The sequence below is a fragment of the Salvia hispanica genome, chromosome 3, assembly GCF_023119035.1.
Source record: "Salvia hispanica cultivar TCC Black 2014 chromosome 3, UniMelb_Shisp_WGS_1.0, whole genome shotgun sequence".
Classification (NCBI taxonomy): domain Eukaryota; kingdom Viridiplantae; phylum Streptophyta; class Magnoliopsida; order Lamiales; family Lamiaceae; genus Salvia; species Salvia hispanica.
Genome location: NC_062967.1, coordinates 18,863,766 through 18,882,036, shown reverse-complemented (window position 1 = coordinate 18,882,036; position 18,271 = coordinate 18,863,766). Strand labels below are relative to the sequence as shown.

General features: G+C 35.8%; 2 protein-coding genes across 4 annotated transcripts; both read left to right on the top strand.

Annotated features, from left to right (window-relative positions):
- Window positions 1-2,397: 2,397 nt before the first annotated feature.
- LOC125215808 (DNA-directed RNA polymerase II subunit RPB2) lies at window positions 2,398-9,216 on the top strand. Of its 2 annotated transcripts, none has more exons than XM_048117368.1 (19): window positions 2,398-2,746; window positions 3,479-3,700; window positions 3,784-4,074; window positions 4,154-4,351; window positions 4,750-4,814; window positions 4,892-4,978; window positions 5,060-5,180; window positions 5,430-5,474; window positions 5,571-5,708; window positions 5,822-5,894; window positions 6,006-6,082; window positions 6,171-6,278; window positions 6,374-6,490; window positions 6,746-6,899; window positions 6,994-7,106; window positions 7,187-7,312; window positions 7,384-7,461; window positions 7,548-8,750; window positions 8,838-9,216. In XM_048117368.1, the coding sequence occupies exons 1-19, from the start codon at window positions 2,468-2,470 to the stop codon at window positions 8,955-8,957; spliced, it is 3,615 nt and encodes a 1,204-aa protein (XP_047973325.1). In that variant the 5' UTR covers window positions 2,398-2,467; the 3' UTR covers window positions 8,958-9,216. The 2 variants fall into 2 exon arrangements, with proteins under 2 accessions (XP_047973325.1, XP_047973326.1); XM_048117369.1 differs by having other exon boundaries at window positions 2,399-2,746; window positions 6,746-6,901; window positions 7,002-7,106.
- A 1,815-nt stretch (window positions 9,217-11,031) lies between these two features.
- On the top strand, window positions 11,032-12,898 carry LOC125217066 (heat stress transcription factor A-2b-like). Of its 2 annotated transcripts, none has more exons than XM_048118890.1 (2): window positions 11,032-11,290; window positions 12,275-12,898. In XM_048118890.1, the coding sequence occupies exons 1-2, from the start codon at window positions 11,039-11,041 to the stop codon at window positions 12,605-12,607; spliced, it is 585 nt and encodes a 194-aa protein (XP_047974847.1). In that variant the 5' UTR covers window positions 11,032-11,038; the 3' UTR covers window positions 12,608-12,898. The 2 variants fall into 2 exon arrangements, with proteins under 2 accessions (XP_047974847.1, XP_047974846.1); XM_048118889.1 differs by having other exon boundaries at window positions 12,266-12,898.
- The last annotated feature ends 5,373 nt before the right edge of the window (window positions 12,899-18,271 follow it).

Sequence of the window (18,271 nt, the reverse complement as noted above, 5' to 3'; positions counted from 1 at the left end):
CATTTGTGAGGTGAGGCTGTAACAATCTATGTATTTTCTACCTGAACAAACTGTTTTCAGTCGGCACTTAATTGGAAAACTTTTTAATGGCAATTTTGTTGTAAATGTCTATTTTCTCCTGTCTAAAAAAATAGTTTTGGTAGTTGCTGGAGCGAGAGAAAATGGTTAGAGGTGTTGATAATGGAAAATAAGATGGAAAATATTACTCCCTCCGTCCCTCTTGTAGTGGAGGCATTTCATTTTGAGTACTTGTTTTAAAAAAATTATTAATAAATAGTTAAAGTGGATAGAAAGTAAAGTAAAGAGCTATATTATTTCTCTTATATTATATTTTTTTTTATTTTTATTATTTATCATCATTTTTTTAAAACGAGTGATGAAAATGAAACGTCTCTACTATAGATTGAATTTAAATTGTTTGTAAAGCTTAATTGAGAAGCATGCTTATAATCTTTCATTTTGTTTGTAAATTGAATTTAAATTGTTTGTAAACAGAGGGACAGAGGGAGTACTATACGTAGATTGAATTTAAATTGTTTGTAAAGCTTAATTGAGAAGCATGCTTATAATCTTTCATTTTGTTTTTCGATATTCACTCAATACACTCCCACTTCCCTTTCCATAGAACAGAGTCATTTTTTTTAATAAAAGTAACATATTTCTTCTTATTTACTTTACTTTCTTTTTACTCTCTTCTCATTTATTTAAATTAATTAATAAATATATAAATTAGTAGTAGTCTTAAATTAATTAAAGAATAAGTATATAAATATTAAACTTGAGAAATGATTGAATGAAATAGGAAGTCTGGATTACTCGTATTTTTGTCTAGGATGAACGGTCAAGTCCTATTGGTATAATGTAATCGTATTTTTCCCACACAAAAGATTATACCTGGAGTTGAGACAAATGCCATAAGATTCAATATAGAGTACGAAGAACACCACATAGAGAAGTCACATGCCATTGTTAATTCTTTGGAAAATCAAAACCGTAAGTTATCTTCTCGACAGATGGTTTTTTAGAGTTTAATTTCTATGACATGTAATCTGTGATGTACATGTAAGTTGAATTAATCCTAACAATCACAAAAAAGGATTCTTCCGTGAATTTCATTTTTTGCAATTTTATCCATTCTATCTCGACCAAAGACTACAACAATAATTTATGCAGTTTTATGAACAAAATAATACTTTCTCCGTCTCATAATAGATGTCACATTTTCCTTTTTAGTTTGTCCCACAAAAGATGTCACATTTCTTTTTTTGGTAAAAGTTCTCTCTCACATTAATATAAATATACTATTTTTTCTCTCCACCTAATACACAAAACAATATCTCCTAAAATCTCATGCTATTCTTCAACTGTGTCATCTATTATGGGACGGAAGGAGTTTGTATTTAAACGATCTCAACTATTAAAATTTTGATAATTCCCATTATATTCTAAAGGCTCAAATTATAGTCCACTCAACCTTTTGGGATCCATGTTGCGTGACAACGAGAACGACGAGGAAGAAGGATCTAATTCAATCACCAACTACAAAAAATATTATTTGGCGCAAACAAAAGGAGTGTCACGTCTCTTCATTGAAATCTCCCAACACTAGCTTATCGGCAACATGGTCAGAGTTTTCTTGGAGAAGATCATAAATACATACACAAACAATTTTGTAGAAGGTAGATCGAGCGACGTAAGCTAGGATGATCATCCAAAAGAGGCTTTTCGGGCCTTTTATAAAGAAAATAAAACACTTTTTTAATTACAAGGACAAGCGATACATTGTTAGAGACAACCCGAAGTTCACCAAGAAAACTGGAGTTTGAAATTGATTTGATAAGAACAAAAGCCTCCACCTTCATACAATACTTAGCAAGCAGGGATGCCGATTGCGTCAATTTTCATTCCAATGTAGATGAGAGTATTCATGGAGGTACCGAGAAAACATAGAGTCGAGGTCGGGCAGGAGCCTACCTATGGGTCATGAGCCATGAAGTAGAAAGGTGAACGGGAAGACAACTTTGACGAGAAGCCATGGAGGCGCGAGTGAGGAGCATTTGAGTGAGTCGTCCAAAAATGAGTACGATGAGTGAAAAATGGTGATCAAGTTTTACTACAAAGCGATATTTAAAGATACATCAAATATAGTGAAGACCTAAAACTAGTACGTACGAAAAAATTACCTAACAATTTATTCGGAAATTAAAATTTAAGTAATTTGTAATTTTGCTAGTTAGATTCTTTAATTTTTTGAAATCAGGATTCAATTAATTGTAAACAGCTTTTTGACACCAGTTTACCGCGCTAAGAGTCTCCACCTATAAAAGGGCCGCCTCGCTCGAAATTCATTCTATTTGGAACTGCTTTAGTTTTCCCCCAAATCGGAGGGGTTTTTGAGCTTGACTTCAATTGGACTTCCACAATCCGAATCCTCGAAAGATTGAACGGTTGAAATCACTCGGCAAAAATGTACATGGATGATGAGTACGAGCATGGAGACAACGGCAAGGAGCATGGCTACAACAATGGCGAGGTCTACGACGACGGCGAGGAGGATATCACGCAGGAGGATGCCTGGGCGGTGATCAGCGCTTACTTTGAGGACAAAGGTCTGGTGCGGCAGCAGCTCGACTCATTCGATGAGTTCATCAATAACACGATGCAGGAGATTGTCGACGAGTCGGCCGATATCGAGATCCGTCCTGAGTCGCAGCACAATCCTGGACACCAGCCGGACTTTGCTGAGGTTATTTACTCCGCGGTTGTTTCGTTGAATTTGGGCTTGTGAGGAAATTGTTAGGTTTTTTAGTGGATTAGAGCAGTGGTTTAGTAGTTAGGGTTTAGTTGAGTTTTAATTGGTGGTTGTGGTAATGCGATTTGAGAAAGGTTATTGGTGAGTTGAAGCAAGGTGGAAGTAAGAGGTTTAAAGCAGATTTGGATTGGCTGTTTAATTGTGAGAACTCTACGGAGATTGAGTGCCTTTATCTTTGAAATTTCTAGACCTGGATTTAGAAAGAAGAGAGTACAGAAGGACATTGAGGCCCTAGCTATGAGACTATTTTTTTTGGATTTTGGTTGTGTGAGTAGGTTTTTCTTGTGAGTCCTGAATTTCTGATTGATTCTATACTTCATACAAGCTTTAGATAGTGAATCTTGTTTTCATGGCTGGACTGAGTCTTACTGTCTGCGGGCGTACGTTGTTACTGGAATTAGACAAGCGGAGTGGGGCTCCTTTAACAGAATTTCAGAGCTAAGTTGGGGGAATTGATAGAGCAATGATCCGTGGACTTACTTTAAACTGTCAGTTTGTAGAATAAATTGATCGAATTTAGTAGTTTCATGATAATTTGGGAGAAACTTGGTGAATCCGTTTAGTGTCGACTTTTGAGCATCATTTTGCATTTTGCTTACAACTAGAGGAACTTTTGTGATTTCCAGAATTAGGAACTAATGTATGTTGTTTAATCTGCTAATGCAGACTATATACAAGATCAGTTTTGGTCAGATTTACCTCAGTAAACCGATGATGACGGAATCTGATGGAGAAACAGCTACCTTGTTTCCCAAGGCTGCAAGGCTTAGGAATTTGACGTATTCAGCCCCATTGTATGTTGATGTGACCAAGAAAGTCATAAAGAAAGGTCATGATGGGGAGGAAGTTACTGAGACTCAGGATTTCACAAAAGTCTTTATTGGGAAGGTACATTTTGTGGTGATGAGGGGTGCTTTATGATCTTGTAAACATGCCTTTGTAACACCATGGTTTTTGTCTGGTCTGTATAGGTTCCTATAATGCTGAGGTCAAGTTATTGCACATTATATCAGAATTCTGAGAAAGATTTGACAGAACTTGGGGAGTGCCCATATGACCAAGGTGGTTATTTCATCATCAACGGCAGTGAAAAGGTGTTGATTGCTCAGGAGAAGATGAGCACTAATCACGTCTATGTATTTAAAAAGAGGCAACCAAACAAGTATGCCTATGTGGCTGAAGTTAGGTCCATGGCGGAGACACAAAACAGGCCACCCAGTACCATGTTTGTCCGCATGCTTTCTCGAACTAGTGCCAAAGGGGTAATAGCATTTCTAATGAAGTGTTAGTTATCATATTATTAACACAGTTTTTATGAGTCTAATGCTTTTCTACTTGCAGGGCTCATCTGGCCAGTATATACGTGCTACCCTCCCATACATACGCACTGAGATCCCTATCATTATTGTGTTTCGAGCACTAGGATTTGTTGCCGACAAAGATATATTAGAGCATATCTGCTACAATTTTCAAGATACTCAAATGATGGAACTGCTTCGGCCTTCCTTAGAAGAAGCATTTGTTATCCAGAACCAACAGGTACTCTTCATGCATTGTTGCATCAGCTGCTCTTCTCTGCATCTAGTCTACGTGGGTGCTTCATATCTGGTCGTTGTATAGAATAGATTTTCTCCTCTAGTTTAATTCATGTAGGGATTTAGGGTTCTCTCCTTTTGGGTAGGGGGGAGCATGAATGCATTGGAATGTTAAGTACTGACATTTTTGGGTAACCTGACATTCAATTCGAACTCTTCTGCAAAGCTTTGAAATCTGTCTGCAGCTCAGTCCGTTTTCTTTCATTTATCATTCTTTCTGGCATTGCAGAACTTTATTAGTTTACCGCATCTGATTGTTGTACAGGGATGTTTTACCTAGTATAAGCCTCAACCTTTTCCTTTGTTAGGGTTGTAATAATCTAACCTTCTTACAAAATGCAGGTTGCTCTTGACTACATTGGGAAAAGAGGGGCCACTGTTGGTGTCACCAAAGAGAAAAGAATCAAGTTTGTGTTGCTGAAATTGTTACACTTCACCTTATTGTTTTATTTTCATCTAATCTATATATCCAATTGTTATGCAGGTATGCCAAAGAGATTCTTCAGAAAGAAATGCTTCCTCATGTTGGTGTTGGGGAGTATTGTGAGACAAAAAAGGCTTATTACTTTGGGTAAGGAGTTCTTTTGTAAGTTTCTGTTTACATGTCTGTGGTTGCTGCTCCTGAACCATTATCATTTTCTGTTCTCTCCAGGTATATCATCCATCGGCTTCTTTTATGTGCATTAGGCCGAAGAGCAGAGGATGATAGAGACCACTATGGCAATAAAAGACTAGATCTTGCTGGTCCTTTGTTGGGAGGCCTCTTCCGAATGGTTTCTTTTTTATATACATTTTATTGCAGTCTTTTAACCTTAGAAATGAAGTGTTGATGTGAAGTTTGATCTTCTCTCTACCAATGTTGTCAAATAGCGGATATAGTGGGGATATGGCGCTATTGCATAGCATTTGGCGATGGATACGCCATCGCCACACCGATTTATGGCATTTCCCGCCATGGCGTTGATTTTGACTATTTACCTCTAATTTTGACTTTTTAAATCCAATTTCTCTCTACGGTGCAGCTATTCAGAAAGTTAACCAGGGATGTTAGGTCCTACGTGCAGAAGGTTTATTTACCTTCTTGATTTTCTTTGTTACTTGGATAGCAATGCAAATGCAATTTATGTTTCTTAATATATTTACGTGTTTCTGTACAATGGCAGTGTGTAGACAATGGCAAGGATGTGAATTTACAATTTGCAATAAAGGCCAAAACCATCACTAGTGGCTTGAAATACTCACTTGCTACTGGTAACTGGGGCCAAGCAAATGCAGCTGGTACAAGAGCTGGGGTATCTCAGGTTTAATTGCGTACTTTCCATTTGTTCAAGCCATTTTTTAAACATCCATTTAGTTTTCTGTGGTCCAAATCCAGTGCTAAGGTGGATGAGTTGTTTTATTTGAAATGTCACAGGTGTTAAATCGCTTGACTTATGCCTCTACCTTGTCCCATTTGCGAAGGCTTAACTCTCCTATAGGCCGTGAAGGTAACTGGCCTATCTTGGTTCATTATAAAATGCTTTGGCGGTCATTCCCTTCTTGTTGTTCCTTTTAATTACTCTTATCTTTTATATAACCTCTTTTGTTTATCTTTGTAGGGAAACTGGCCAAACCAAGGCAGTTGCATAACTCCCAGTGGGGAATGATGTGTCCTGCAGAAACACCTGAAGGACAGGTAAGTGTGCATTGTGCATAGGTATTAGTTGGGCTATAGTTCTTTTGAGGTTTCCTTCTGAATCTACCTTTTCTTTGGCCTCTGACAGGCATGTGGGTTGGTGAAGAACCTTGCATTGATGGTTTATATTACAGTTGGCTCAGCAGCATATCCAATTTTGGAATTTTTAGAGGAATGGGGAACTGAGAATTTTGAGGTGCTGCGTGCAATGTGCCATTATGAAGCTCAATTTCGGTTATGATGTTCATGCCGATATATCTTTAATCACTATATATTACGGTTATATTTCAGGAAATATCTCCTGCCGTCATTCCTCAAGCCACTAAGATCTTTGTAAATGGCTGTTGGGTTGGTATTCATCGCAACCCTGATATGTTGGTGTCTACACTAAGACGCTTGAGGAGGCGTGTAAGTATTCCTTTCATACTTCTGTTTTTCGTCATCGTCTCCTGTTCTTAGGCTCCTTGATTTGTAAAGCAGGATGAAGAATTCTGGCTTCCAGATCTTCGATGGTGGTGTATTTTCTAACATATGTCATTATCACACCTGACTAGTTCACTAGAATTGTTCTTGTTTCACTTGTGAATGATTTCTACAATGTAATGTATAGTGTTATTGCAATATACCAGCTAATGGAGGTTGACGTTATTGTTCTGCTTACAGGTCGATGTCAACACGGAAGTTGGAGTGGTCCGAGATATTCGTTTGAAAGAACTCAGGATATACACTGATTATGGTCGCTGCAGTCGTCCCTTATTTATTGTGGAAAAGCAAAGACTTCTTATAAAAAAGAGGGATATCCTGGCCTTGCAACAGAGAGTATGTCTGACAGTCTTATATGGGCTATTTGTCATCTGAAATTTTTTTATCGTGTTCTATATTTATGGGCTGTTTGTCATATCATGCGCTTTGATCCCAGGAATCTCCTGATGATGGTGGTTGGCATGACCTAGTCTCAAAGGGCTTCATAGAATACATAGATACAGAAGAAGAGGAAACAACTATGATTTCTATGACAATACACGTGAGCCATTATCAAGCAAGCCAGTTTCTATACTATAGATGTCATTCACGGGATGATGAAAATTTTGTTTCTTTTCTTAGGATCTGGTTCAAGCAAGGGAAAGACCGCAGGAGGCTTATTCAGATACTTATACGCACTGTGAAATTCATCCTTCCTTGATATTAGGCGTTTGTGCTTCAATTATTCCCTTCCCGGATCACAACCAGGTAAATATTGTGGCAATCTTATCACATCTGTAGTTGTTCTTCAGTTGGCTGATATGTTTCCTCTTTCCCAGTCTCCACGTAACACATATCAGTCAGCTATGGGTAAACAAGCTATGGGCATTTACGTCACAAACTACCAATTTCGAATGGTACAGTTATCTTCCATTAAATTCATCCGGCGGGGCTGTTAGCTTGACGATTTCTTGTATTTAGTGTTTTGCTTCTTTTGTATCAGGACACCTTGGCTTATGTGCTGTACTATCCTCAAAAACCACTCGTTACAACTCGGGCTATGGAGCACTTGCATTTTAGGCAGCTACCTGCTGGCATTAATGCCATAGTTGCCATTGCATGCTACTCCGGGTACAATCAAGAAGATTCAGTTATCATGAATCAGTCATCAGTTGACCGTGGTTTCTTCCGGTCTCTATTTTTCCGTTCATATAGAGATGAAGAAAAGAAGATGGGGACATTAGTCAAAGAGGACTTTGGACGTCCTGATAGAACTAACACCATGGGCATGCGCCACGGCTCCTATGATAAGTTGGATGACGATGGGCTTGCACCCCCGGGAACCAGAGTTTCTGGCGAGGATGTGATTATTGGAAAAACGTCTCCAATAGCTCCTGACGATGCCCAAGGGCAAGCTGCTCGTTACACGAAACGTGATCACAGTACAAGCTTACGGCACAGTGAAACCGGAATGGTGGATCAAGTCCTGTTGACCACAAATGCTGATGGGTTGAGATTTGTCAAAGTGAGGGTGAGATCAGTTAGAATTCCTCAAATTGGAGACAAATTCAGTAGTAGACATGGACAGAAGGGAACAGTGGGCATGACTTATACGCAGGAGGACATGCCATGGACGTTGGAAGGCATCACGCCCGACATAATCGTCAACCCTCATGCTATTCCATCCCGTATGACCATTGGTCAGCTTATTGAGTGTATCATGGGGAAGGTCGCTGCACATATGGGGAAGGAGGGAGATGCCACTCCTTTCACTGATGTAACCGTGGACAATATCAGCAAAGCCCTTCACAAGTGTGGGTATCAGATGCGTGGTTATGAGACCATGTACAATGGGCACACTGGCAGGCGTCTTTCGTCTATGATATTCCTGGGTCCCACTTACTACCAGAGGCTGAAGCATATGGTTGATGACAAGATTCACTCTCGGGGTAGAGGCCCTGTTCAGATTCTGACGAGGCAGCCTGCTGAGGGAAGGTCGCGTGATGGTGGTCTGCGTTTTGGTGAAATGGAACGAGACTGCATGATTGCACATGGAGCAGCTCATTTTCTCAAGGAAAGGTTGTTTGATCAAAGTGACGCATACAGGATACATGTATGCGAGCGATGTGGATTAATAGCCATCGCTAACCTGAAGAAGAATTCATTCGAATGCAGAGGGTGCAAAAACAAAACTGACATCGTACAGGTAAGAAATAACTTGGATCTCGCAGCTTTTTGTTTTTAATTCCGAATAGATATACATGGTGATTATATTAAACGTAATTTGTTGCAGGTTCATATTCCATATGCTTGCAAGCTGCTATTCCAAGAACTAATGTCTATGGCTATAGCTCCTAGAATGCTAACCAAGGACATTAAGCAAAACAAAGATCTAAAGAAGAAGGGCGGTTAATTTGGTCGGACTTGGACACACCAATTCATCAGACTATGGAACATTCAAGGTAATTGCTGCGCAACTGAGTGAGAATCAAGGCGTTTGTTGAATCCCCAATTGTCATGGTAAGTTAATTATAGAAGATGAGTGTTGTCTTTGAATGCACAAATTAGAGGGCGTTATACATTTGTGAGGTGAGGCTGTAACAATCTATGTATTTTCTACCTGAACAAACTGTTTTCAGTCGGCACTTAATTGGAAAACTTTTTAATGGCAATTTTGTTGTAAATGTCTATTTTCTCCTGTCTAAAAAAATAGTCTTGGTAGTGGCTGGTGTGTGTTTTAATTCAAAATTGATAGTAAGAGGGATATCAATAAAAAATAGTTGAAGTTTAGTGTAAAATGAGATGAAAATAATTTTTGTGTAAAGCTTAAAATGACTATATTTTGTTAATTGACAAGCGTTCTTATAATATTTCATCTTTGATCCTAACTTGGATTTAATCATCACTCAAACTCATCCTTGCTGTCTCAGTTCGTGTTTCTGTTTTTGGATCTTCACTCAGCATAGTACTTACCATTTACTTACAAATAAAATTTTGAGATAACTAGGATTGACGTCACCACCGATTCTTTCTCCTTCCCACAATAACAATTAGATTTTGCAATTTCTATTAATTTTTTTAACTCACTATTTTTTAATATTTTTTTAAACTTTAGGCTTATATCAAATGTGACTCTTTTTATTTATATTTTAAAATTTTTTTAGTTAAGTCGTATGCTGACACCTATTTGTGTTGGTCAAAATTGTCTCAATTCTATCCGTTTCAAAAAACTTTACTATTTTATACTATCTTGGTTTACTAAATTTTCGAGTAAATTTACACTGCCTTGAACTTTCATACAACCATTTTAATTTCACAACTACTACTCGTCGTATTCATTTCAAATAAGCTCTTCAAACAACAGAAAAAAGCTTATATCTGAATGACAAACTTAAAAACTACTGTAGTAAAATTTAAATCTTAATGATACTCCATATAAATCAAAGTCATGAGAAAGTCATCATCAATAATTAGAAACCATTAAACAATAATCATGCTTGACTAAAATTAATAAATAAAACATGGGAAATGAAAAATCGTAAATTGCATTTTGTGAAATGAGATCATACCAAATATAATATCAAGTAATTTTCCTTTTCGTTGTTATATCTCTCTTTGTTTCTGTCACGTGCAAAAGCTCTGTAATAAAAGAAAAGTATGGAGCAATATCTTCTCACATGAAAAAAGTATGTAGAAAAAACTCATAACCGCCGAAAGCTTTAATTTGGCTTAAATTAAGAATAATTATGTCTACTTCCACTTAAAGGTGTCGTTGCTTCTAATTAGAGATGAAAACGAATGTGAATATACTAAATTATATATTCAACAGAGTCGTTTAAACTAAGGTGATCCCAAAAGATTGTGTGAATCTCGGAAGATGGCCAATAGATATTTATTCATGAAATTGCAATTTTATTGTAATGTATCCTGACATACACCATGATGAAATCTTGAAAATTGAACATGGAAGGGCTGGGGCAGAAGTAGAGTTTAATGTCGTGGAGTCGGAGGCCGATTAATGGAGTTTTTATTACAGTACTAATCGGCCGACAATGAGACTGATCGAAGTGGCCTATTCCTAATATGGTATTAGAGCGGACCCAAATTGATTATGTATCTCTTTATCTCTTTTATCTTGTCTTGTTTATTTCACTTGTGCAAGTCCGATGTTCATTCCGGTTCATACATGCGGGGGCGTATTAAAAATCTCTTAAATCTTAGTTTACATCGATTTAGTGATGATCATTTCTATTTATATGAATGGATAATCCTCCCTCTTATAAGGTGTGATCCTCGGTACTTCCTTGGTTGTGAATATTTTAATTAAACTATTTTGACCATCAAGTTTCAATAATGTGGAATATAATTGATCTTTCAAATTAAATATTTTAAAAAATTCCATACACAACAAAAGGTCAAAAGAGGCAATTAATATAGATATAAATAGTTAACAATATGGGGTTTCACCACTTTAGAAAACACAAAAGGGGTAGCATGGCCGCTCCACATGCAGCTTGCCGGGTCGGGTCAAGGCCCAAAAAAATAAAGTGCCCCGCCCCGTTTATATCCAAAACCTTCGACCTCCTTGACGCGGCCGAGGCTGGTGGCGCGGCCAGCGTGGTTTCGTGGAACTCGGGAGGAAACGGATTCGTGGTATGGTCGCCGGCGGAGTTCTCCAAACTCATGCTTCCTAAATATTTCAAACACAACAATTTCTCTAGCTTCGTTCGACAGCTTAATACCTACGTGAGTCATCTCTATTTTTCTTAATTAATTTTATGTATTTACCCAATTAAATTAAGTTTATGGTCGAATAGATTTGTCTTATATTTGTTTAGTTTTTGGGAGAAAGATAATGTATTGTTTAGTCAAAATAGTTATGCTACTGTTTTGAATCGTATATTGGATAAAGGGACTAGGGTTAGTCAAAGAATTTTCATTCTTTGGAATTGAAGGGCATATAGTTGGAATATGTGTTACTATATTTCTATAATATGTAAAGACATAATTTTGACTCAAAATGGATATTTGACCTTATTAAAGGAAACTGCTCATAAAGTTAAGAGAACGTGAATTATACTTTTGTATACTCCAATTAATTTTTAAGGTAATACCCCCTTGTCCACAAAAAATAAATCAATTTTACTATATTGGCCCGTCCATCAAAATTGAACTAATTCTAAAAATGAAAAGTTTTAGAATTCTAATGTAGACTCCACAATCCAATAACATTACTTCTACCACATTTTTCCTCTATCTCTTTTACTTTAGCAATTGCGCATTAAAATCCGTAACATTTACAACTTTGTCTATTTTTTTGTGATGAGTTAGTGGAAGGAGTAATGTTCACTCTTCACTTAACACACAAAACTACATTACATAAAATTATGTGCTACCCAAGAAAAAGGTCATCTTCGTTGGATAGAGGGAGTATAATTGTAACAAATATTAAGCTATGATTTCTTAATTAAATTGAACACTTGATGTTGTTTCAGATGCAAAATTATAAGTACTATTTGGTAACTTCATGAGAGGTGAGGAACCTATGCGATAATAGTCCTCTTTTGGTTCTTGTCTAGTACTTAATATGTATCGGCTATATAATTGTATTGCATATCACAAAATTGAATATTTTTACAAAACTACATAAAATATGAGTTACATGGGGAAAGCATTTCTCTCAACTTTTTGAATAAAGAAGTACTAACATTTTCACACTAGGGCTTCAAGAAAACAGCATCCAAACGATGGGAATTCAAGCACGATAAATTCTTGAAAGGTTTCAAGCACCTGCTGGTGGAGATCAGCCGCAAGAAGGTCGAGCCGAGCACGTTCCCGCAGTTTCTAGAAGCTTCCAGAGGCGGCCATCGGGATGGGATCACTTCCCTCATGAAAGAAAATCAAACCCTAAGAAGAGAGAGAATGGAACTCAAATTGCAAATATCTCATTTCAAGACTATGGAAATGAGGCTGCTCGGATGCATTTCACACTACATGACCACTCATTGCCAGGGGCAGACGCAGGAAAATATCTTAGAGGGAGCTAAAATCAAAAACTTTTGAAGAAAAGGGCTGCCAAATAAAAATTTCGAAAAACTTATGTAAGGTTGAAAAATATGAAAATGGCCTTTTGACAAAGTTATGAGGTTAATTAGGTTAACTTTACTGTCTTTTATTTTGCACACGTAATATATACGTTTTAATAGTATGTTTTACTTATATAATTAAGTGCATGCAAATGGCAAAATGCATCTATAGGTCCTTGTATTAGTTGATTTTATTTTATTAGGTTCTTCTAATTCATGTTCCAATGCATTTTGTTTCATTAAATCTTTTTACAAATTTTTTGTTTCATTGGATCCTTGTACTAATGCATTTTGATTTAAGAGGTTTTATACTTTAATTTTTTATTGAGTTATATTTTTATTTAATGGAATTCTAAATTTAATTAACTTTTTTGTGTTAATTAAATTTATTATTTTTTCTCATATTTATTTTGGAATTAATTTATTTGTAATATTGACTCAAGAATCACTAAAAAATGAAAAATTTATTGATATTGTTCGTTGTCAATTCATAAATTTTAATTTTTTAATGATGTGTGAGTCGATATTACAACTGCATTCATTTCAAAATAATAAGAGAAAAAATTAATTAATTTAATTAAAATAGGAAAAATTCATTAATTTATGAATTTATTAAATAAATATTCAATCAAATAACTTCTCAAATCAAAATGTATTACTATAAAAACCTAATGAAATAAAAAAAATTATGAAAAGATCTAATAAAAAAATGCAGATATAATTAAACAAATTTTTTTACTAAAGAATCTAATGATTAAAATAAAGACTTGTAGATGTATTTTGCAATATGTAAATTAGTGGTATATGAGTATGGGATGCAATGTTTTTTGATGTGGTGAATTTTGTATCAACATATTATGACTTAATATTGGCGACTTTAACATTCAACGTTAACACCTTTTGGTAGATTTTTCATTAGAAATTCCCAACTTTGGAATTGTGTAAATGAAGAGACAAAAATTCAATAGGTGGACTTGATGGCTAACAATGCATGTGGCAAGTTGATATATTTTGGGACAAAAATGCCAAGTGTGCATTATTAAAAAAGTCATTGTTTATCGAAAAGTGTATTTTTTAGTTTTATACTATTTCTTTTTTTTTTTTTTATGATAAGAATTCAAGCTCTTTTCTCCTTTAATCCATCCCACAAAATATGTACGGAGAATTTACTAATTTTAAAAATTCTTTTCTCTCTAATGAGTTGAGATTATTTTCCACTAACAATACTTTAACTACTTTTTCTCTCAATATCTTTCTTATTTTATCAATTGTGCATTAAAACTCGCGCTCAACCCAAAATGTCTATTTTTGTAAAACCGAGAGAGAAATAGAATAGAACCCAAAATATATTTTTTTATAGGACAGATGGAGTAATAGAATAGAACTAGACGAAAAAGTTATTTCAATTAGACATGGAAATTATAGTTTCATGTAATTGCTTTAATTTTCTTACTAATTCCATAGATTCAGATTTTGGATATAATTATCATGTAAGCGTTCCAATCTTAAAAAAGGACAAGTTTTATTGTATACAGTATACTATATACTGATATCAACTTTAGAAAAAAAGTAATTTATTTTTCAGGCTTAGTTAGATCTTAGCAACCTTAAAAGCAAAGACCTTTAGGTCATTTTTCCAATCCCAGCTTGAATTTGTAATAATTTCAACCACAAAAATTTAGTATTAAATTCACAAACTGACCAAAACGCCACCTATATTTGTACCAACGTGTATTTTTTTAATTAGTCACCCAGAACAACGTATGGAATAAACTATAAAGAATAAAATCATGAAGAAAATTTTCAAACTTCAATTCTCATCAATCCATCTTCAAATCTTCACATTGGCGGAAAAAAATGGGCATGGTGTAAATATGTATGATTTCAACCGCAAAATGGCGTAAGGTGTGAGTTTTAATTAAAGTATACCATATTGAGATAAGTATAAATAAAAGTATATTATCAACACACTATATCCATGCATCCCAAATCCATGAACATGAAAAATAAGTCACCTTCAATTCATGTAACCTATTACTAGTTAATTAAACTCGATTCATTATATATATATATATATATAATCCCAATTCATGCTAAAAAATATTCCCAACATTAATCCCCTCCAATCTTCTCAAATATGATTGCACTAAAATGGTCCCTCGTGGCCTGAACCGCCATGATACTCCCTACCTGGTGCGTTTCAGTCCGAGCCACGGGGCTCACCCCAATCGCAATTGGGTCCAAATCTACCTCTGCTAGTGAGCATACTTCAATAGGAGTAAAAACACCTACTTGAGTCAAATTTGGGCCTAGTCCTGTTCAAATAGAGAGATCCACTCCAGCTCCTACTCTAGTTCAAGTGGAGGGGCCCATTATAGTCAATTCCGATCCTACCCTAGTTGATGGGCCCACACCAGTTAGGTCCAGCCCTACTCCCCTCATGTTCGGGTCTACTGTAGTCAAGTCAGGCACTATCTTAGCTGGAGAGCCCGATCCAGGCATGGCTGCTGGGCCTACTCTTGTTCAAGCAGAAAGCCCCACTCCAGCCAAGTCTAGTCCTATTCCGATCATGTTTGGGCGTACCCCAGCCGGTGAGCCCAAACTAGCCGAGGTTGGGCCTACTCCTGGAGATGATTGAGTCGTTTGTTATTGCCCAAATCGATTAACTAATAATTTGGCATTATATAATTTTATAAACTAAAATGTTCAATTATATATTAATTAATTCTATGGGTTATGTTAAATTAGATGCACTACTCCAATCCACAACTAAAACCAATTCTACACCATTTGATCTTAAAATGAGTTGATGAGATTAAAGTTCACGGTCACGGATATCAATTAATAGTAGACAAAATATCAACACAGTGTATTACAAATATCAACATAATAACATGAAATTTTCAACACAAGTACATAGTTTTATTGATATTGTACATGCATTAAATTGAGATTTTTTTATGGATTTATTGATATAAAATCTTCTTATCAACATATACAAAAACGGAAATAGAAATTATTAAATTCATCATCTGATCATCGTCGGAATATATGCAATTGACATCTCGTTAGAATTATTATAAAATTACCTTTAATTTATATATTTTTTATGAAAAATAATTTAAATCGGGAGAATTATGTAAATTTAAAGTTTAAAGATGATTTTGAGAAGAGAGAAAGTGGTTAGTTTTATTTAAAAATATAATCTACTTGGTATTATTTCAAACATTATATCTCTAAATCTAATGGCTAAGGATTGATCTTAATTTGGAATTTCTAGTTAGTTAGCAATTTATCACAACCCTTAATTTCTAAGTGTGATATATATTTAATTATCTTTTATCAATTATAAAATTTAAAACTCACTCCGTCCTGTCATAAGCGATGTGTTTATTTTGAGTGTGAGATTTAAGAAAAATGATATTTAGAGAGTTAAGTGGAAAGAGAATAAGATTGGAGAGCAAATAAACTAAGATAGGGTAATTGTGTTATATTTTGCCAAAAATGAACCAACCAACCTTATGTAGGACGCTCCAAGATGAAATATGAATCGCTTATGGCAGGCGGATAGAGTAGTATCAGTCACTAAATTTTAGTATTGACATAATATAATGTTAGAGTTTGTATACTAGAAATCATGTTTCGAGTGATTGAATACTATAAAACTCTTATTTTATTTTCCAATGAATAAAACAGATTATTTTTGTCATAATGTTGTTATGTTTTACATTTAATGGATGTTAATTGCATGTTTAAATGTATAAGTTAACTTAACAAAGTCTAAGTCTTTGTTTAAGTAGACCGGTTGTGGGCGGCGTCCACTTTAAGGTAACACGGTCAGTCCTAAACAAAGAAAAAGAAGAATTTCACAACCTAGATGGAATTAGATTATCCATCGTGAAAGGTTGCAATGTCACTCAGCATATTTCTAAGCCTTACTGAAATAAGATGACATTGGTGTAGTAGCATCGACATCCTTGAGTGGTGGCATGTCGAAATAGAATAGGAAGCATCGACATCCTCGAGTGGTGGCATGTCGGAATAGGAAGCATCGGAATCCTCGAGTAGCGAAAGCGACTTTGGCAATGTGGATTGGAAGGAGGAAGTGGAGGAAGAGAGATGCATGGAGGATGAGGGTAGTGATTCCTCATGAAGTACAACTTCATTATCAAAAGGAGCAATTAGAGGCAGACCGGAGATAACACCAGAAGAGATTGTTAAAGGGACACAAAAACGATCAGACTCGAAGTTGTAAGTTTCACTACTCCATATTGTTTCAAAATTGTCAAACCCAGGATATGCAACATCAAAATCCCTCAAGTAATTGGCCTCATGGATTGTCTCACTAGGAGACAACCCAGTATCGAGCCCACAATTAGGAAATGGGGGTAATGGAGGATCTTCCACTAAAATAGGATTCAGTTGATCAACATTAAAGTGAGACAGTGGGGTTTGTCAAAATCCTTGAATAGGCTGAATGGGGGTTTCCATGAAACCAATAATCGGAGAGTTTGGGCTCCTAAGTATTGGCATACTTGGGGCTTCCATAAAATCAAGAACCGGTGGATTTGGCAAATTTGGGTAAGAAACTTCAGGTTGGTGACCAAGCCCTAGAATTGGGTTAATTGGGGATTGGATGACACCAAGAACTGGTGGATTAAGGGTATCAGGGAGATTTGGGCGAGAAGCACCAGGTTGTTGGAAACCTAGGGTGGTGCTTGAGAGGGAAATGGTGGAAATGATGACTAGAATGGTTACCTTCGCCATTCGATTTCGCGAGAGAGAAAGCGAGAACTCGATTTCACGAAGCCAGAGACTGGAACGATGAGTAGCAGAGAAAGCGAGACTGGAATGAAATAGGCAGGATAAATAATAATATGGTAGTTATTTACTGAAATCTTTTCCATAAGGAAATCACATTCAAGTGTCAGCACTCTGGAGCAATTCGTATGTCTTATACTGTTGGGTTACAAACCCATCCCATATCGAATGAGTGAGGAAGTACTATTAATTAGTCAACTTCTTGCTTTTGCCCAAAATACATGGTCACATGAAGCTATGTTGATTTCACTCTCTTTTTTTTTGGTCATTTCACCGGAAACTTTTTCAACGAGACACTTTTTGTAACACTCCCTACCTAATTAGAAGACCATCGAATAGGCGAATGTCACGCCTGAATTACTGTAAATCAAAGATGATTAAAAACTATTGATACATAACATTTAAATAATTTTTCTATCCAAGTTCATATATTTGATCAACACTGTTAGAGTTTGTATACTAGAAATCACGTTTCGAGTGATTGAATACTGTAAAACTCTTATTTTATTTTCCAATGAATAAAACAGATTATTTTTGTCATAATGTCGTTATGTTTTACATTTAATGGATATTAATTCCATGTTTAAATGTATAAGTTAACTTAACAAAGTCTAAGTCTTTGTTTTAATAGACCGGTTGTGGGCGGCGTCCACTTTAAGGTAACACGGTCAGTCCTAAACAAATAAAAAGAAGAATTTCACAACCTAGATGGAATTAGACTATCCATTGTGAAAGGTTGCAATGTCAGTCCACATATTTCTAAGCCTTACTGAAATAAGATGACATTGGTGTGGTAAAGCATTGAACGGATCTAACAGCA

What these genes read in the sequence shown, in the direction of transcription:
- LOC125217066 (XM_048118889.1), top strand. Translation starts at nt 11,039, where the DNA reads ATGGCCGCTCCACATGCAGCTTGCCGGGTCGGGTCAAGGCCCAAAAAA. An exon ending in TTCGACAGCTTAATACCTAC is followed by an intron (nt 11,291 to 12,265) that starts GTGAGTCATCTC and finishes TTTTCACACTAG; the next exon opens with GGCTTCAAGAAAACAGCATC.
- LOC125215808 (XM_048117368.1), top strand. Translation starts at nt 2,468, where the DNA reads ATGTACATGGATGATGAGTACGAGCATGGAGACAACGGCAAGGAGCAT. An exon ending in TTAGGTCCTACGTGCAGAAG is followed by an intron (nt 5,475 to 5,570) that starts GTTTATTTACCT and finishes GTACAATGGCAG; the next exon opens with TGTGTAGACAATGGCAAGGA. An exon ending in ACAAAACTGACATCGTACAG is followed by an intron (nt 8,751 to 8,837) that starts GTAAGAAATAAC and finishes AATTTGTTGCAG; the next exon opens with GTTCATATTCCATATGCTTG.